Genomic DNA, 16,146 nt, shown 5'->3' with positions numbered 1-16,146 from the left:
CTAAACAAGAAAAATCCTTTTTCTCACTAAGATGGAAAGCTATTTACAAAAGTAAACGTATATTGCTAACAAAAACAAAGGAGATAATTATGAAAATAAATTTTAACATAATAAAAAGCATCTAATCAAGAAAAATGGCAAAATTATACCTATTTCTTCTGAAACTGAGATTAAAACCAAGCTGCTTATTTTTATCATTATTGTTAAATCTTTGTTTGGAAGTTGTGAACAATGTTATAAGACACAGCACAGAAATAAGATCAAAGGAAGAGTAACTATCATTTTTGATAGACATGATTAAATATTTAGAAAATCCAAGGAAATTTAAAAATCTTGGAATTAAGGGTAATTGACTATTAAAAAAATACCATTCACAAAAGACACCTAGAAAAAAGCTAAGTACCATAAATTTTCTTTCCAAATTAATTGAGAGATTGTTTCAATTGTATTAGCGGAAATTACTCCCAACTCCCATCCTCCAATTATAAAGTTTATTTGAAAAAATAAAGAGACAAAATTGGCAAAGAAAATACTGAAGAAACCCTGAAGAACCAATGTTATCATATTTGAAAACACTATAAAGAGAGGTCTTTAAGCTTTGGCACAACTGGCTTTTTGGACGGGGTAGTTGTTTCGCTGTGGGGGGCTGTCCTGTGCATTGTAGGATGTCAGCAATATTTCCGTCCCCTGTCTACTAGGTGCCTCTAGCACTTTCCAATTAGAACAATAAAAAATATCTCCAGATTTTGCTAAATGTTCTTTGAGGTGCAAAAATTGCCCTAAGTTGAGAATCACTGATTATAAAGCACCAGTCATTAAAACTGGGGCACTAGTATTAAGAACTTAATGGGAAGCTATTTATTAAAGGAGTTGCTATATATAAATGGGGTTAAAGAAGATTTACTCAATAAACCTGCATCAATAAAAATACAATTTGGTAGAGAAATAAATTTGAATATTTCATATATCTAAAAGAGATTTCAATTTGATTAAGAAATTAAATATAATTTAGAAAGTGAGATCATAAAGCTAAAAGAAAATATCACTGAATATTAAATTACTATGCTGGAAGAATTTTCTAAGGTTAGAACCAACAGCAATCATAATGGGAAAGATGGACATTATAGAACTTGAAAATAATGTATGTTAAAGAATAAAAACTAAAGGGCACAATGGTAAAATATCTAGCTTAAAAAATATTCCCAAATAAAGATATTCATTATAACATTATTTAGGAAACCCTAAGACCTGCAAACAATGTATGTATTCAATTACGGGGTAATAGTTTTGTCATACCAATTTTATGGAATACTATACAGCCATTACAAATGATAATTATGAAGACTAATAAAACAACAAGATATTTAGAATATGGTAAGTGAAAAAAGTAAACCATAGTGTGTACATGTCATATGATTACAACTGTATACAATGTGCATAGCAAAGATATTAGAATACAAAATGGTTAGTTATAAAGCCTGAAAAAAGTAGGAAAATATGATACATTAATTTAAAAAGATCAGGATATAACAATACCATGCACAGTATAACTAAAAGCTATATAAAAATATATAGATATAGATAAGGAAATGGCTAGGAGAAAATATACCACATGGTAAAAAGAGTAAACACCAGACATATAATAGAGATCATAGTTTTTGTTAAGTATTCAGAGGACGAATCATCAGAGCACAACACAGGCAGAGAAAAGAAACCAGTGTGAACGAGATAGCATTCTATCAATTGGCTGCACTAGATGGAAATAAGAAGTGGAATGTATATATTAGGCTGGATCTTAAAAAGTCCTAATAGAGAAAAATTCTAAGAGGATTCAGGTGCTAAATATTTGTTAAATAAGTATTTTCTGCTGGTATATTATACATGTGTAAACTCAGTAATTCAATGAAATAAGTGTTTTGTTTTATCCAGAAAAACAATAAAAGTTCAACAGGAGATGCTCACCAAAGAAAGGCACACATGGTGGATTAATAGACCTGAGTTTTGCCAAATATTTCTTATAGTGATCTTCACTTAATTCATGAGCTTCTTCTAAAATTTTCTTTTGGCGACTTGGTATTTGCTACAATAAAAAAATATTTAGGGAGCATAAATTTATAAAAGGAATTAAAGGTTTTTCCAAAAATTCCCGGCTAAGAGTAAAGCCCAATCACAACTGTATCAGTTTGATTCTAAGAATAAAAATCAGGCTCCAAGAGACTATCTGCATGGGCCCTCGTGCAAACTTAAAGGAGTGTGTGTGTGTGTGCGCACATCTGTGAAATCAGGTTTCTCTTGCCATTCCTCACATAATTATGTGAGTATAATTATACATTACAAATTAAGTGCTGACAGCATTTTCTTTTTCTAACTGTGAATACATTTTAATGACAATGCCTAACTTAAAAAGAGCAACCAATTCAATTTGAAATTTAGATAATAGCATCTTTCAAAATATTGGGTTGGCCAAAAAGTTCATTTGGTTTCTTCCATAAGATGGCTCTTGTAGTGCTTAGTTGTCTTTATCTTTATTCGAAATAATTTTTTTTTAGATTGTATTGTGACAGCTGTCATATCAGCATGCATTAAAAAAACACTGATCAAAATTGGTGAATTTTTGTGAAGCCATTTTAATATTGAAGATGGAAGAAAATAAGTGACATTTTTTAGCTTTATTATTTCAAGAAAGGTAAAAATGCAGCTGAAATGCATAAAAAGATTTGTGCAGTGTATGGAGAAGGTGTTGTGACTGACTGAACGTGTTAAAAATGGTTTGTGAAATTTCATGCTGGACGATGCTCCACGGTTGGGTAGACCAGTTGAAGCCGATAGTGATCAAACAGACATTAATTGAAAACAATCAACATTCTACCACACAGGAGACAGCCAACATACTCAGAATATTCAAGTCAATAAAGTTATTGGTGAAAGTAAAAAGTGTCTTTTATTTTATGGAAAAAACTAAATGGACTTTTTGGCCAACCCAATATTAGTGAGAGACAGATGAGGCACTTAAAAATTAAAGATCATATTTGTTAAAATCCTGATTCTTAGAACATGAAATTTAAGTTCTTTAAAAAAAGCCAACTATACAAACCTACCTCAAATGTGTGGTCTAGCCTGTAAACAGGTGATGAGTTCATAGCACTGACAACCTCAAGGACTCCATTGAAGTTGTTCAGCTCTTGAAAGACTTGCAGAATCTCAATTATTCGACTCACCACAGCTACTCTTTCTTCTAAGTTTTCAGTTTCTACAATACATCTAGGAATCAAAGACAAAAGAGAATTAAAAAATTCAGTTTTTCCAAGAAATATGAGTTAAAAAATTTAGTAAATAAAATAATGTACAGTGTGGAGAGGCTAGACATGTAACTCTAAAGATTATATAGCCAGAACATTAGGTAAATAGTAGGAGGCTGGAAGATCAGGAAGTGCTGTGATAGTCAGATATGCTGTTCTTCACTGTCTTCCAGACTGATATCATGAACCAGTCAATCATATTCCTAGCATATTTGTGTATCCTGTCTCAGCATTAGAATTAACTGATGAATCTACCTTCTTATTGAACGTATGCTGTTTTGGAGGTTGTGGGGGTGTTCTAGGGGAATTTATTCTAGAACTCAAGAATTCTGTGCTTCCTATTCTTCATCTAATTGCAAGGTTTTAGTGATTAATTCTCAATTTCTTTCTTTGAAATACAGAAATATTTCAAAGCTATATTTCTAGGAATAGCTTTTAAATAGTAAGCATTATAAGGTAAAAATGTCAATGAAAGTATTTCACCACAATTAAGAAAAATTTATTTATTTTTATTTTTTATTATATTTTATTGTTTATGCTCTTACAGTTGTCCCAATTTTCCCCCAAGAATAAAATTTTTTAATTCCTTAGAAAAAGTAAATGAAAATAAAAGCACTTGAATATCAAGAATCCCTGAAAAGTATTCATGTATGTATCCTGGTAAATATCTAAAAGGAAGTATACTATGCTCAAAAAAGGAAAATTTCTCAGTAAACATTTACTCTCCACTTCTGATTTTTGAGAGAATTTATTTACTAATTAGTTATCTGTAAAGAAAAAGACACATTAAACTTGGTTTTCAAATGTAATATTAAACACCTTATAATCCAAGAAAAAGTAGAATCCATAAATGGAAAAAATAAACATAAATCAATATTAAACATTTAAAAAAATGTAAAGTTGCAGCCCTGAGTGGGTGGCTCAGTCAGCTGGAGCATTGTCCTGCACACTAAAAGGTTGTGTGTTTAAGCCTGGGTAGGGGCACCTACAGGAGGCAACCGATCAATGTTTCTCTCTCACATTGATGTTTCTGTTTCTCTCTCTCTCTCTCTCTAATCAATTCTAAAAATGTTTTAAAAAATGTAAAGTTGCAGATTACAGTATTCTCTAATGAGGCTGGTCTGACATTAAGAAAAAAACCATTGCAAAACCATCAAAATTAATTTGTCTCATGTCAAATTAAACATAATATGTTTATGGAGTTTAAAGCACTAGCTAGATCTCTACAAATATATCATCTTCTGGATAGCTAGTTAGTTGGATATTTCAAAAGGCATAATGTAAGTATAATGTATTTATATCTTTTATTTAACTATTTCAGTTGATATTAACTAGGTTTACAAACCAAGATCACCTGTGGAGCTTTTGTAAAAATCAGGTAAGTCTGGAGTGATTTAACCATAGGTGACTCCAGTTTAATGCACACTCATGGCTAAGAACCACTGGGGCAAATGAACAAGATGAAAAGGCAGATATTGGAACCCTTGTACACTGTTGATGGTGGGAATACAAAATGGTATAGCCATGAGGGAAAACATTATGAAGCTTCCTCAAAACATTACAAATAGAAGTACCATATGATTCAGCAATCCCACTTCTGGGAATTTATCCAAAAGTATTAAAATCGGGGCCTCAAAGATATATTGGCACTCCTATGTTCATTGTGATGCTATTCACAATAGCTAAGATGTGCAAACAACCTAAATGTCCATCTGTGGATGAATGGATAAAGAAAATGTGGTATATACATGCAACAGAATATGATTCTGCAGGGAATCCTGCAGTATGCAACAATATGAATGAACATTAAGGACATTATGCTAAGTGAAATAAGCCAGTCACAGAAAGGCAAATACTGCATGTTTTATCTAAAACAGTCAAACTCATAGAAGCAAAGAATAGAATGGTGGTAGCCAGGGACTGTGGGGAGTGGAAAATGGGGCATTGCTCATCAACATGTATAAGATTTCAGTTTTGCAAGATGAATAAATTCTAGATATCGGCTGTACAACGTTATGCCTAGAGATAACATTGCTGTGTTGTACACTGAAATAATCTGTTAATAGGGTAAATCTCATGTTAAGTATTCTTAACACAAGCATTAAAAAGGGGAAAAAGCAGGAGTGGCCTTCTTCTTAGTAATCTATTAAAAAATAGGACAGAAATGAAATCGTCTCTATGTTCGATCAGTTATGTTTCCTCTTTACAGACGTAAGTTTTAATTATTATAATGGAAATCATAGTGAAGTGTAGTTATTTAACTTAATGAAGAAATCAGGAAGCAGCACATAGAAGGAAAATTCTAAGGTTTTACTTTTTTTTAGAGGCTGAGGAGTAATAAAATAAGTAGAAGGAAGTCCTAACTTGCAGATTACTTGGATGCTTATTTCTCTTTAGGAATCTCTTTCAGGTCTTTATCCACATTCTAGCTCAGGTTCCAGTCATTCCCTCTGCCACTGGTCTTTTGTCCTGATAGTTCCAATATGATCTGTGGAAACCTCATTATCACCCTTATAAAATAGTCAAATAATCATATTGTTTTTACTCAGGAAAAAAACATGGCCAATACATAAAACTCCAATCTCTGTTCCCAACTATAAAATTCCATTGAGATTCTGGACTTTTGACATGATAGTGTAAGGAGCTCTGCTTACTCACTCCTCAGTGAAACTGGCAAAAATTGTGTGTGTGTATATATTTATAGATAAATATATACATATACATATACATATACACACACAAATATTTAAAGTTTCTGCGAATGGCCCTAAAGCAAATAGCAAATGAAGAAACATCTGTTGAGGAGAATCTACAAAAATTCAGCAAGAGAGAGAGAGGCAGGAGTTTGAACAAAGACTGCTCTCTCCCTTCTTCCTGCCAGAGAATCTCTGAGGGGTAGGGGGTAGAATGGTTTACTGCAGATGGCTGCAGCCAGAACACAGGGCTCCCTGTCCACCCAGCTCCCAGCTAGAGGGCTTTCTTCCCGGGAGGAAAAACACTTCTCACTCATCCTGTCTCAAGCTGCCGCCGCCGCCAAGGCCACGTCCCAGGTGAGGGCAGCTGAGAGGTAGGGACTCCTTCCTCTTGCATAACTCCAATGTGGAACAGAGACTCCACATTGAATGTGGCATTCTGCAAATACTGGGAAGACAGCCATTCCCTGATTCCTAAGGCAGTGGTTCCATGTCATGAGAAGCAAGCCGAGAGGACCTCAGGCCATGTTGTGTGTGTGTGTGTGTGTGTGTGCGTGTGCTCGCGCCATCACCAAGCACTCAGGTCCTGGAGCAAGAATGTTACTCCAAGAGAAACTTGCTATGATACCCGGCCTCAGAGTCTAGGCTCGAATGGGTCATTCCTAGTCTCTTGTCATTTACAGCAAAGTGTGGAGAAGTTTAAGCCTAAGGATGCTCTTAAGGACAGTGAAGGTTGTGGTGAAGGGTAATTTAGAGATTTGTGGTTTAATGAAGATAGAGCCTAGACTTTTGGCCAACAAGTTCACCGGACAGAACCAGGGAATAAGACAGCCGGGAGGAGCCCTCCAGGGGTCAGAACAAATATCAAAATAGGGACCTCAGAAACCATTCCTTCAAAGGAGTCACAATATGATTGGATTAGTTTGCAGAGCGATTTTTTTGCCACCAGGGCATTTCTAGAAACAGTAGAGCAATCAGCTGGCATTAGTGGAGATTAACATCTTGGTGTGGTTGAGGATGGAGTGAAAGAAAGCCTTTTCTATACCACTGCCTTCTTAGGGTGACTGTGGGCACCCTAATCTGTACCTCCCAGAAGAGGAACATCTCAGTTTAACATCTGAGTGTGGGGCAGGGGGAGGCGGGGGAGAACAGCGTTCACTAAAATAATCCAGCTCATCACTAAACAAATAAACAAGCAATAACAATAACAAGCCCTGGGGACAGGAGGGACAATAATCACAAGTTGCTACAATGTATTATTTGAAATGTCAGGTTTCCAACAAAAAATTATGAGGCATGCAAAGAAATAGGAAAGTATAGCCTTTTCACTGGGGGTTAAAAACAAAGCAGGGAACAGTAACTGTGAGGGAGACCAAATGTCTGATTTAGCAGAAAAAGATTTCAAAGCAACCATTAGGAATATGTTCACAGAACTAAAGGAAAGCATGATTTAAAAAGTAAAGAATGGTATGATGACAGTTTGCATCAAATAGAGAATATCACAAAAGACACAGAATTATAAAAGGAACCAAATGGAAATCTTGGAATTAAAAAGTACAATAATTAAAAAAATTTACCAGAGGGGCTCAATAGTAGATTTGAACTGGCAGAAGAAACAATTAGTTAACTTGAAGATAGAGCTATTGTTCAAAGTGAAGGCAAAATAAAGACTCTCCCAGGCAAACAAAAATGGAGAGAATTTGTTGCTAGCAGACCCACTGTACAAAAGTTCTTCAGGCTGAAAGCAAGTGACCCCAGATGGTAATATGAATCTACACAAAGAAAGAGCACCAGTAAAGGTAATTATGTGATTATAAAAGATACTATAAATGCATATTCTTTCTCATTCCTTCTCTTAAGTGATTAAAAAAGCTACTGTATAAAATAAGGTGTATGTAATATATTTTTAAGCCTGTTACAAATAGAAATGTAATTATGTAATATATTGCCAATAGCTGCACAAACAAAGCGGGTGAGAGCAAAGCTGTAATGGGCTAAGAAAATGATGGCAAATGGTAAAGCAATAATTATAGTGTATTGTTAGATTTGAATCATTATTTATATGTAATGCATATTACAATAATACCACAAAAAAGGGGAAAAGGAAATAGAGCTATATAGGATTAACATTTCTATGTATCACGGAAATTAAGCTAATATAAACATGAAGCTGATTCTGGTAAGTTGTATATGGTAAACTTTAAAGCAACCACTAAAAAAGCCTCAAAATATAATGAAAAAAATTAATGAAATTAAAATGCTACACTAGAAAACTATTCACTAAGTGCAAAAAGAAGGAAGAACAAAACATGAGACATAAAGAAACAGAACTGCAATGAAATTTTTAACATCTGAGTGCTATGAAATGTAAGAATGTCAGTAATACTTACTTCTCAAACCACAGAGTGAGATTAGTGGTGTGCCGGATCATTTTCAGAAGATTAGGAGAATTAATTTCTTTGTCTTCTTTTGTCCACACACTTCCAACTAATTCTGATGGCTGTACAGCTCTAAAATCATCAAGATATAATTCTACATGACACCTTTCCCTCTAGTGTACCGTTTTATTAAGTAAATGAGATAGATAAAGTTAAATGCTCATATAAACTTTCCTCTTATACCAACAGCAAGATTTATGACAAGGTTTAATAAAAAATTATAACTATGCATCTTTTTCTATAGATTAAAAATATTTTATGCATGTACCTGTGTACTTTTATTATTGCTTTATAGTAGAATTTTATTTTGAGCAAGGTTTGGATTTCTTCATAATATCTTTCCCAGCACTTACAAATATTATTTAACAAATTAAGGGACAAAGTAGTTTGGGATAGTTCTTTTAAATAATGATACATCTGTTATAATAATCAACTCAATGTGGTTGTGGTAATCACTGCAATTCATACATTTTTTTTCCTCTAAAGGAAGAGGGGTAACCCAACCACAAAACGGTCCTGGGAAATAAATAAAATAGATTCTAACACTGATTTTTGACAATAGTGGTGATCTTTGGTGGGAGGATATCTATAAATTTAGTTCCTTTTTCCATTTAGTTATTAAAAATAGCCTGAATCTCTAAAAAGCCCCCATTTAAAACTAGAAACAGACATTTCTTGAGACAGTAAGTTATTCATATGTAGAAAAACTAAAAAGGCTGTAACTGGCCATGATTTAAATTTGTAATGTAATAACAGCAGTAGCTAACTTATTGAGCCCTTATTTGTGCTAGGCACTGTACATATATTGACTATTTTAAACCTCACAACAGCCTTAGGAGTAAGTAATATCGCTAGCTCCATTTTACTCTTGAGGAAACTTAACAGGCAGAGGGAGAAAGTTACAAAAGAAGGTAAAAGTTGCTCTAGAACAGCAAGCCAGCAAACAGTAAAGCCAGGACCTGAACTTAGCTTTACCAACCAGGGGTGACTGCAGACGGAGAGAAACTAAATTCACACAAAGCAAGAGGGGTCAGGGAGTAAAAGAGGAGCCTTCTGTACACCAGACACTTCACATCCTCTCTCATTTATGTCTTACAACAATCTTATAAGGCAGAAACCAGTATTTCATTTAAAAAACTAACTCCTTTAAAGTGATTTTTCAGCTTGAATGTCAAATTACATACCGGTATAGATCTGATTCAAGTAAAGTGAGTTGCCGAGCAATTTCTATTGGGTGTAAGGTGAGAAGGTCAAAAGTCTCTATGTGCCCAGGTCTGCTTATATGCCACTCAACTGTGGGAGGGGAACTCTGAAATGTAATGTTATGACCTGGTCCACTGTCTCGTGCCATTTTTTTCCTTTGGATTATTTTAGTGATGGATTCAACCCATTTTCTCATTGCTTTACCTGAAATACAGTTTAAATAACATTTAAATACTTTTTACTCAATATTTTATTTTTTAAAATATTATAAAAATCATACAAGTGATACCTGCATATATCTTTACTATAAAAAGTTCAGATGATCAAAATTTTAAAAATGGAAGTTCCCCTTTATCATTTCTCTGTACCCTATACCAATCTCACTCTTCTTCACATGGATAATAACCACTGTTAATAATTTGGTTTATATTCTTCCACTTCCTTTTAAAATAAAATTAGAAAGTAATTTATTTGTGGGGATTTTTTTACCTCTATTGTTCTCAACTTCAGTGCAAAATATTTTATAATCCTCCAAAAAAAGATTTATCTTACACAAATGAGATTTACAAGGATAGACTATGCACATCTACTGTTAATATAATCAACATTGCATTTTTATAAAACAGAGCCAGAGGACTGAGTCCTTCCTTTAAATATGCGTTTTTGATGCAGCTTTGTTTTGTACTATGCATAAAAGTATGGGTACTGAACACTTTATTCTCTGATTCTCATTTAGTATGTACAATGGAAATGTAGACAAGTATACCTAAGACATACTTATACCTATACAATCATAGAATCTTTAAAACTAGAAGAGAAACTTTGGAGATCATTAAACTTAGGTCCTCATGTTACTGATGAGGAAATGTTAAGTGTAAAGAATCAAAGTAATTTTGCCCAAAGTCATGTATCTAATGATTGGCAGTGTTAGGAATAAAACTCTTATTCAGCTCTTCATTCACTGCACTCTGCTGACTCTCTGATGTAAGCACTATTCACCTGTGGCTCACTAACTTCATCAGCAGTGTTACAATGGCACAGTAATTCCTAATTTTTTCCTTTGTACACACACTTTCAGTTAAGTGTAAAGACAGCACAAACTGAGACTTTTTCTATCCAATTCCAGAAATAACCAGCAAGTTGATTTACTAAATAAAAATATATTGGTTCGACAGGGTGATTACTGAGCAATCTGTAGATCAAAAATGTTGTTTGATGAAAATTTTTAAATTTTTCAAACTGTTATGCTGGCACTACTACATACGCCTCTTAACAGCAATGAGCAGTAAGGACAGCAATTGATTGTCACCGCACAGACACTTTTATTACACATAAAACTAGGCACTTAAAAAAAAAAACCATACCTCTTACTGTTCCAATAAACTCCTCCATTCGCCGCAAAAGATCTGTATCTCTTTCAAAGTCATAGAAGTGGTGCTCTACCCAGTGCCGACAGACATTTAATACTCTGGCATTCACACAGAAGAAGAATTGAATTACATGGGACTCAGACATAAATGCTTATCACAGTGAATGGTATAAATGAAAATAGTAACTGTCACCAAATTAAATAATCTTATTAGTGGCTTACCACTTTCAAAATTCCATGTTAATTAAGACTTATACAATAACTTTTGATAATTGCTTGTCACTCACTTTACATGTTATCTCCTCCCAGCTTTGTTTCAACTCCGAAACAAAAGTTCAATACCTATCTACTTCAGTAACTTATTTAATGCTTACCGCAGTTGTACAGGCTGAATATATTCTTTTCTAAATCTTTTTAGTTCTGCACTCAAGGGTTGATCTCCATTCTCTATAGCTATGCGATCAGCTTCTGTTGGCTCAGGCTCTGGAATTTCAAACCTAACATAAAGCAGAATAAAGTAATGAAAATATTAATCATATCAAATTATACAAATAGGAAACTACAAACCTTTTTACTAGTCAGCACAATCAAGAGAGCTCTGAAAAAAATTACTAAGGGTAGACACATCAGTGAAAACAAGGCTTCTATAATGTAAAGGTTAATGATCTTATAGAGAAAGCTAACTAAAACACAGTAAGGAATACCAGCCAAGTCTAAAATAAATGTGATTATAAAGTTATTGAACCAATGTTCATTTTTGGCTTGTGTAATTACTATAAATCAACTAATGTAATATTTTTTAAGGGTAAAGCTTGAAAGGTTGACTGCTCTTTGGGTGGATGAAACGCTTTTCTTGATCACAGTATTTCTTCACTGATAAGCTCCATTTTCCTCAACTTGTGGCACATTTGAAAAAATTCTGTTTAGAACATCTAAACCATCAAAATTTGCATTTCCTGAGTGTAAATTATACATTTGATGTAGTTCTTTAGCTAGATTAATTCATAAATTTGAAGTTTCACATACTGAGTTTCCATGTAAAAAAGAATGTCTATTTTTGTATTTAAATAATCAAAGCTAACATAAATGACCTTCTAAGAGATTTTATTTCTTAAAAAAGTGTTCATGAACTACAGTGTAAAGCTCATTTAATATATTTCCAAGAATAATATAAGATCTTAGCTCAATCTCTAAAAAAAAGAATTTAAACATTTAAAATTAACAGACCTTTCTATTATAAGACTCAGTAGTTCTTGAGGTTTACAAAAGGATCTGTATGTTGTAAGAAATGTCCGAACAAAATTGGGATCTAAGAAGAAAAAGGAAAAAACTTATTAAAATCTTTGATTCAGAATGATTAAACTAGTATTTACATTTTCAAAAGAGATCAAATAGTCAATTTTAAAAGTCCCAGAATGTTTTGACCACATAGAATGCTTTGGACTTTATAATGAACTGCTAGACTTAGTGCTTCTTAAATTAGTGGCAAAACTATGGATACTAAAATTTTAGATTTTATTTATTCATTCACGTTTAGGGAGAGAAACATCAATGTGCAAGAGATACATCGATTGGTTGCCTCTTGTACACCCCTAACTGGGGACCTGGCCCACAACCCAGGCATGTGTCTTGACTGGGAATAGAATCAGTGACTTTTTGGTTTCCAGGCCGGCACTCAATCCACATAGGCCACACCAGCCAGGGCTGGATACTAAAATTCTATATCAACCTATTTTTTTGACCTCTGCACAACTCTGACTAGCTGATGTTTTACTCATCATTGGCCACAGGGATGTGAAGGGAAGAAAGGGAAAGGCAAAGGCCAAGCATGGAAGCAAGCACCCCACCTCCTAATTGGATCTCAGAGCATCACCAGTTGGGTTATCTCTGTAAAGAGAAAGGGCTCAGCAATAATCGATTGACTTTCCTGACATCCAGACTAGTTTATCTAGAATCTGTTACCTAGATTTCTTTCAATCATGTTAACAGAGCATACAACTAGAAATTGGATCTTATAATGCTGTAGATTAAGTACAGTTTCTAGATTAGTTTGTTAAAGGTCTTTTTTAAAAAAACTACCAAGAGATGCTTTCAAATACATGAGTTATTAAAACTATTAAATGTGCCAGAATATGCTAATTTGGTTCTATTCACTTTTAACTCCTTTTAAGTAGTCACAATGAGAGTTCAGTCGTAAGAGCAAGTGTCTCCAACCCCTTCCAGCAGAGGACCTACTTTTCGTTCATATCTCCGTGAAGTAACACAGATGGTTGGCTGAGTGTGATCACTTCCCCACGCCTGGCCTATTGCAGTCTCTGCCTGCCAGTACTCCACAATGGAAAAAAAAAAAATCACTTCTATAACTCAAATTTTATCAAGCTTCACATTTAGCTTTAAGAGTTGTTAAAAAGGAGGAGGGAAAGTACCTTTACTTTTGTTAGGCTATAGGAAGTGGACCCTTTATAAGAAGTACAGTGTCTTTTATTAGCATAGGATTTAGCAAGAATCAGAAATAATTTGTTTGGGAAATTTGTATTTAGGCGGATTCTGTCTGATTAAGAACCATCCTAAAGTTAGCTTTACAATAAAACAATTAACCCCCCCCAAAAGCTAATTTTTGCATTTTTCATAACATAGAAATCTATTTCCATTTGATTGGTATATGTGGTCATAAAAGTAATGAATTGATATAAATATCAGACAACCATGAATTTAATATTATAGTACTTTTTTTAAGTTAAAGAAAAATTTAAGAACAAAACTACATCAGTTTTAATACCCCTCTTCTTTCGCTAGAGTGGGTTACTGATAAAAGTAACTCAAACACATACAACCCTTTAGTAATTTCCTCTGTTCGTATTTTATTGTTTGTCTTCAGTTACAGAGATCCTCAAACGTTAAAGACTAATGTCTCAACCAGAAGAAAAGATTTTAAAACAGAAGGCTGTACAAGATTTTAAAACTGAGATTTATATCGATTTCATCACAGTCCTCCCTTTCAAGAATCTTCTTCCTGTTCTGCAAATCTATTTGTAAGGTGAGGCTACTCAAAACATCATGTGTTTAGGAAGCAAACGCAGTGGCCACTGTAGAGATGCTGAGCTGTCACTGTTGGAGACAGAGCCCAGACCTTTAGTACAAAGTGCACCAAGTATCCCTGAGTTCTGTTCCAAATTTAGGGTGATCTGTCCCCCCCTTTTTTTTTTTTAAAGAAAAGTTTATTTCAGGCTACAAGTCTAAAACCCACATCCAAATCCATTTCTTCTCAAATACCACCTAAGTCAGGCTAAAAAGTGGGATATTAAAGGTACTTTTAAGTTGAAAAACAGGGTAAAAGTTCTTAGTGAATTTAAAAATATTTTTTAAAAACTGGCTATTTTTAGAGGCATATTATTTTAAAAATAATCTTTTCATCTTCAACCAAAACCTCTGGCCATTTCAGTACACTAGTAACTGATGACGATGCTGAGAAATCACGGTGTGCCTCTGTGCCTCATCAGTCAGAGGGGATCACGTCCGTTCCTGATGTCTGCTCTGTAAGGTTCTCAGACAGCATGCTCATCATTTATTCCATTTATTCTGTGAAGTGAGTAGGACCAGTGATACTTTTCCCTTCTACATAGGAGAGAAGGAACTAAGACTTATCTAGGGTCACACAATAGAGAACAGAGATGGTAGCATAATCTAGGCTGTATAATTCCTGATTTGGTGCTTTTTTTCTACTGTATCACATTACCTCCCTGGATTAAAAGATCCCTTAAGGTTTCCACAGCTGTGAGATCTAAATATAAAGAATGAATCCATAAATTATATAATCACTATAGAAATTTATACAAATGATTAATTCAGAATATACCTATAAGCTGCTAATCTTGGGTAAAAGCACTAGAAAGTCATTGAAAAATTAGCAGTCTAATTGTGACTCTGTAATTCTTGTTAAGTCTTCTTCCAGATTTTAGGAAGTAGCAGCTGTACCTTCCTGTACACTGTATTCGGAAGAGGAGTTTCTGAAGCTGGCGGTGAAATAAACACTCCCACAATCATCAGTTGTACAAGTTCTAAAGTGATTCAAGTTTAAGTTGTTTTTAGCTTGATTAGAAGCAAGAGTAGTCATGCCGAAAAGAAAAAAAAAAACAGCAGAAGCTAAAAATAAACCAAGGAATTTGGCAAAAGTTTAAGTACTTTCAAAAAAATCTCTTTAAAGGTTGTATATATTCCCAGGCTTATATTCATTTAGACTCTATTTTTAGTCTACCACAGTGAAAAACTCTTAGTGAATGAAAAACTTATGAGAGGACATAACTGCATTTGAAATTTTGCAAAAAAAGGATCCATATTCTAGAAGCTATTTTCATTTCTATTGATTTCTCCATTCAGTGATTGTAACATATCATATCCCACTACACAGGAGAGCTTTATCTTACTGATGATATAAAGAACTAGGATAATTTGATGTTTTAAAAATACTCATTAATAAAGACAGGTTATATAATTTTGTAAGAAAATAAAGGACCTACTTACATTTATCAGGCAATGATAAAAGTCAAGTTTTATATTGCCTTTGTTGGTTGTGAGTAGCAGTTATCTACCTATATTATAAAATGATATTTGAGACAGATGGAAGGCAAATGCATAAAAATACAAAAGCCAGGCTGGTTTGGTTTCAAAATATAAGCACAAATATTTGTGTAGAAAATTGGAAATCAACTATTTCAACATTCTACTCTTTCCGTTTATCACTTGCTTGTGGATGTGATTCCACAAACTTCTTTTTTTAACTCCTTCCCTGAGGACATGCTTATCGTTTTTAGAGAGAAGGGAAGGGAGGTAGAAAGAGGAGGAGAGAGACATGATATGAGAGAGAAACATCGAGATAGGTTACCTTTTGTAGGTGCTGGACAGGGGCCAAACCCGTCACATAGGCATGTGCCTTGACCAGGAGTCTAACCCATGACTTTTCGGTCTGTGCGATGATTTTGTGGGACAAAACTCAAAAAACTGAGCCACACCAGCCAGGGCTAAAAACCTCTTTCTCAAAGTAACCCCTGATGGATTTCAATATAAGCAATGACAAAAACTTCTTCTGTGGTTTTTCTCTTCTATTTGACTCCAATTCTTGTATTAAAATTTCCACCATGCTAACT

The 16,146-nt window shown here is 34.0% G+C and overlaps 1 protein-coding gene across 2 annotated transcripts in view; it reads right to left on the bottom strand.

Moving 5' to 3' along the window:
- SOS1 (SOS Ras/Rac guanine nucleotide exchange factor 1) overlaps nucleotides 1-16,146 on the bottom strand; it is a 124,052-nt gene that overhangs the window by 19,164 nt on the left and 88,742 nt on the right. For both annotated transcript variants that reach the window (XM_054567570.1, XM_054567579.1), the window contains exons 11-17: nucleotides 12,230-12,311; nucleotides 11,377-11,499; nucleotides 10,998-11,101; nucleotides 9,615-9,837; nucleotides 8,383-8,502; nucleotides 3,099-3,261; nucleotides 1,963-2,080 (exon numbers count right to left, since the gene is read on the bottom strand). In XM_054567570.1, the coding sequence (XP_054423545.1) occupies nucleotides 1,963-2,080; nucleotides 3,099-3,261; nucleotides 8,383-8,502; nucleotides 9,615-9,837; nucleotides 10,998-11,101; nucleotides 11,377-11,499; nucleotides 12,230-12,311 (933 nt within the window). The remainder of the gene's footprint in view (nucleotides 1-1,962; nucleotides 2,081-3,098; nucleotides 3,262-8,382; nucleotides 8,503-9,614; nucleotides 9,838-10,997; nucleotides 11,102-11,376; nucleotides 11,500-12,229; nucleotides 12,312-16,146) is intronic.

Source organism: Pteronotus mesoamericanus, unplaced genomic scaffold, assembly GCF_021234165.1.
Source record: "Pteronotus mesoamericanus isolate MK-2021 breed Mesoamerican mustached bat unplaced genomic scaffold, CSHL_Meso_final contig_101, whole genome shotgun sequence".
In the NCBI taxonomy this organism is placed as follows: domain Eukaryota; kingdom Metazoa; phylum Chordata; class Mammalia; order Chiroptera; family Mormoopidae; genus Pteronotus; species Pteronotus mesoamericanus.
Note: the sequence above shows the minus strand (reverse complement) of the source record. Positions and strands in the feature narration are given on the sequence as shown.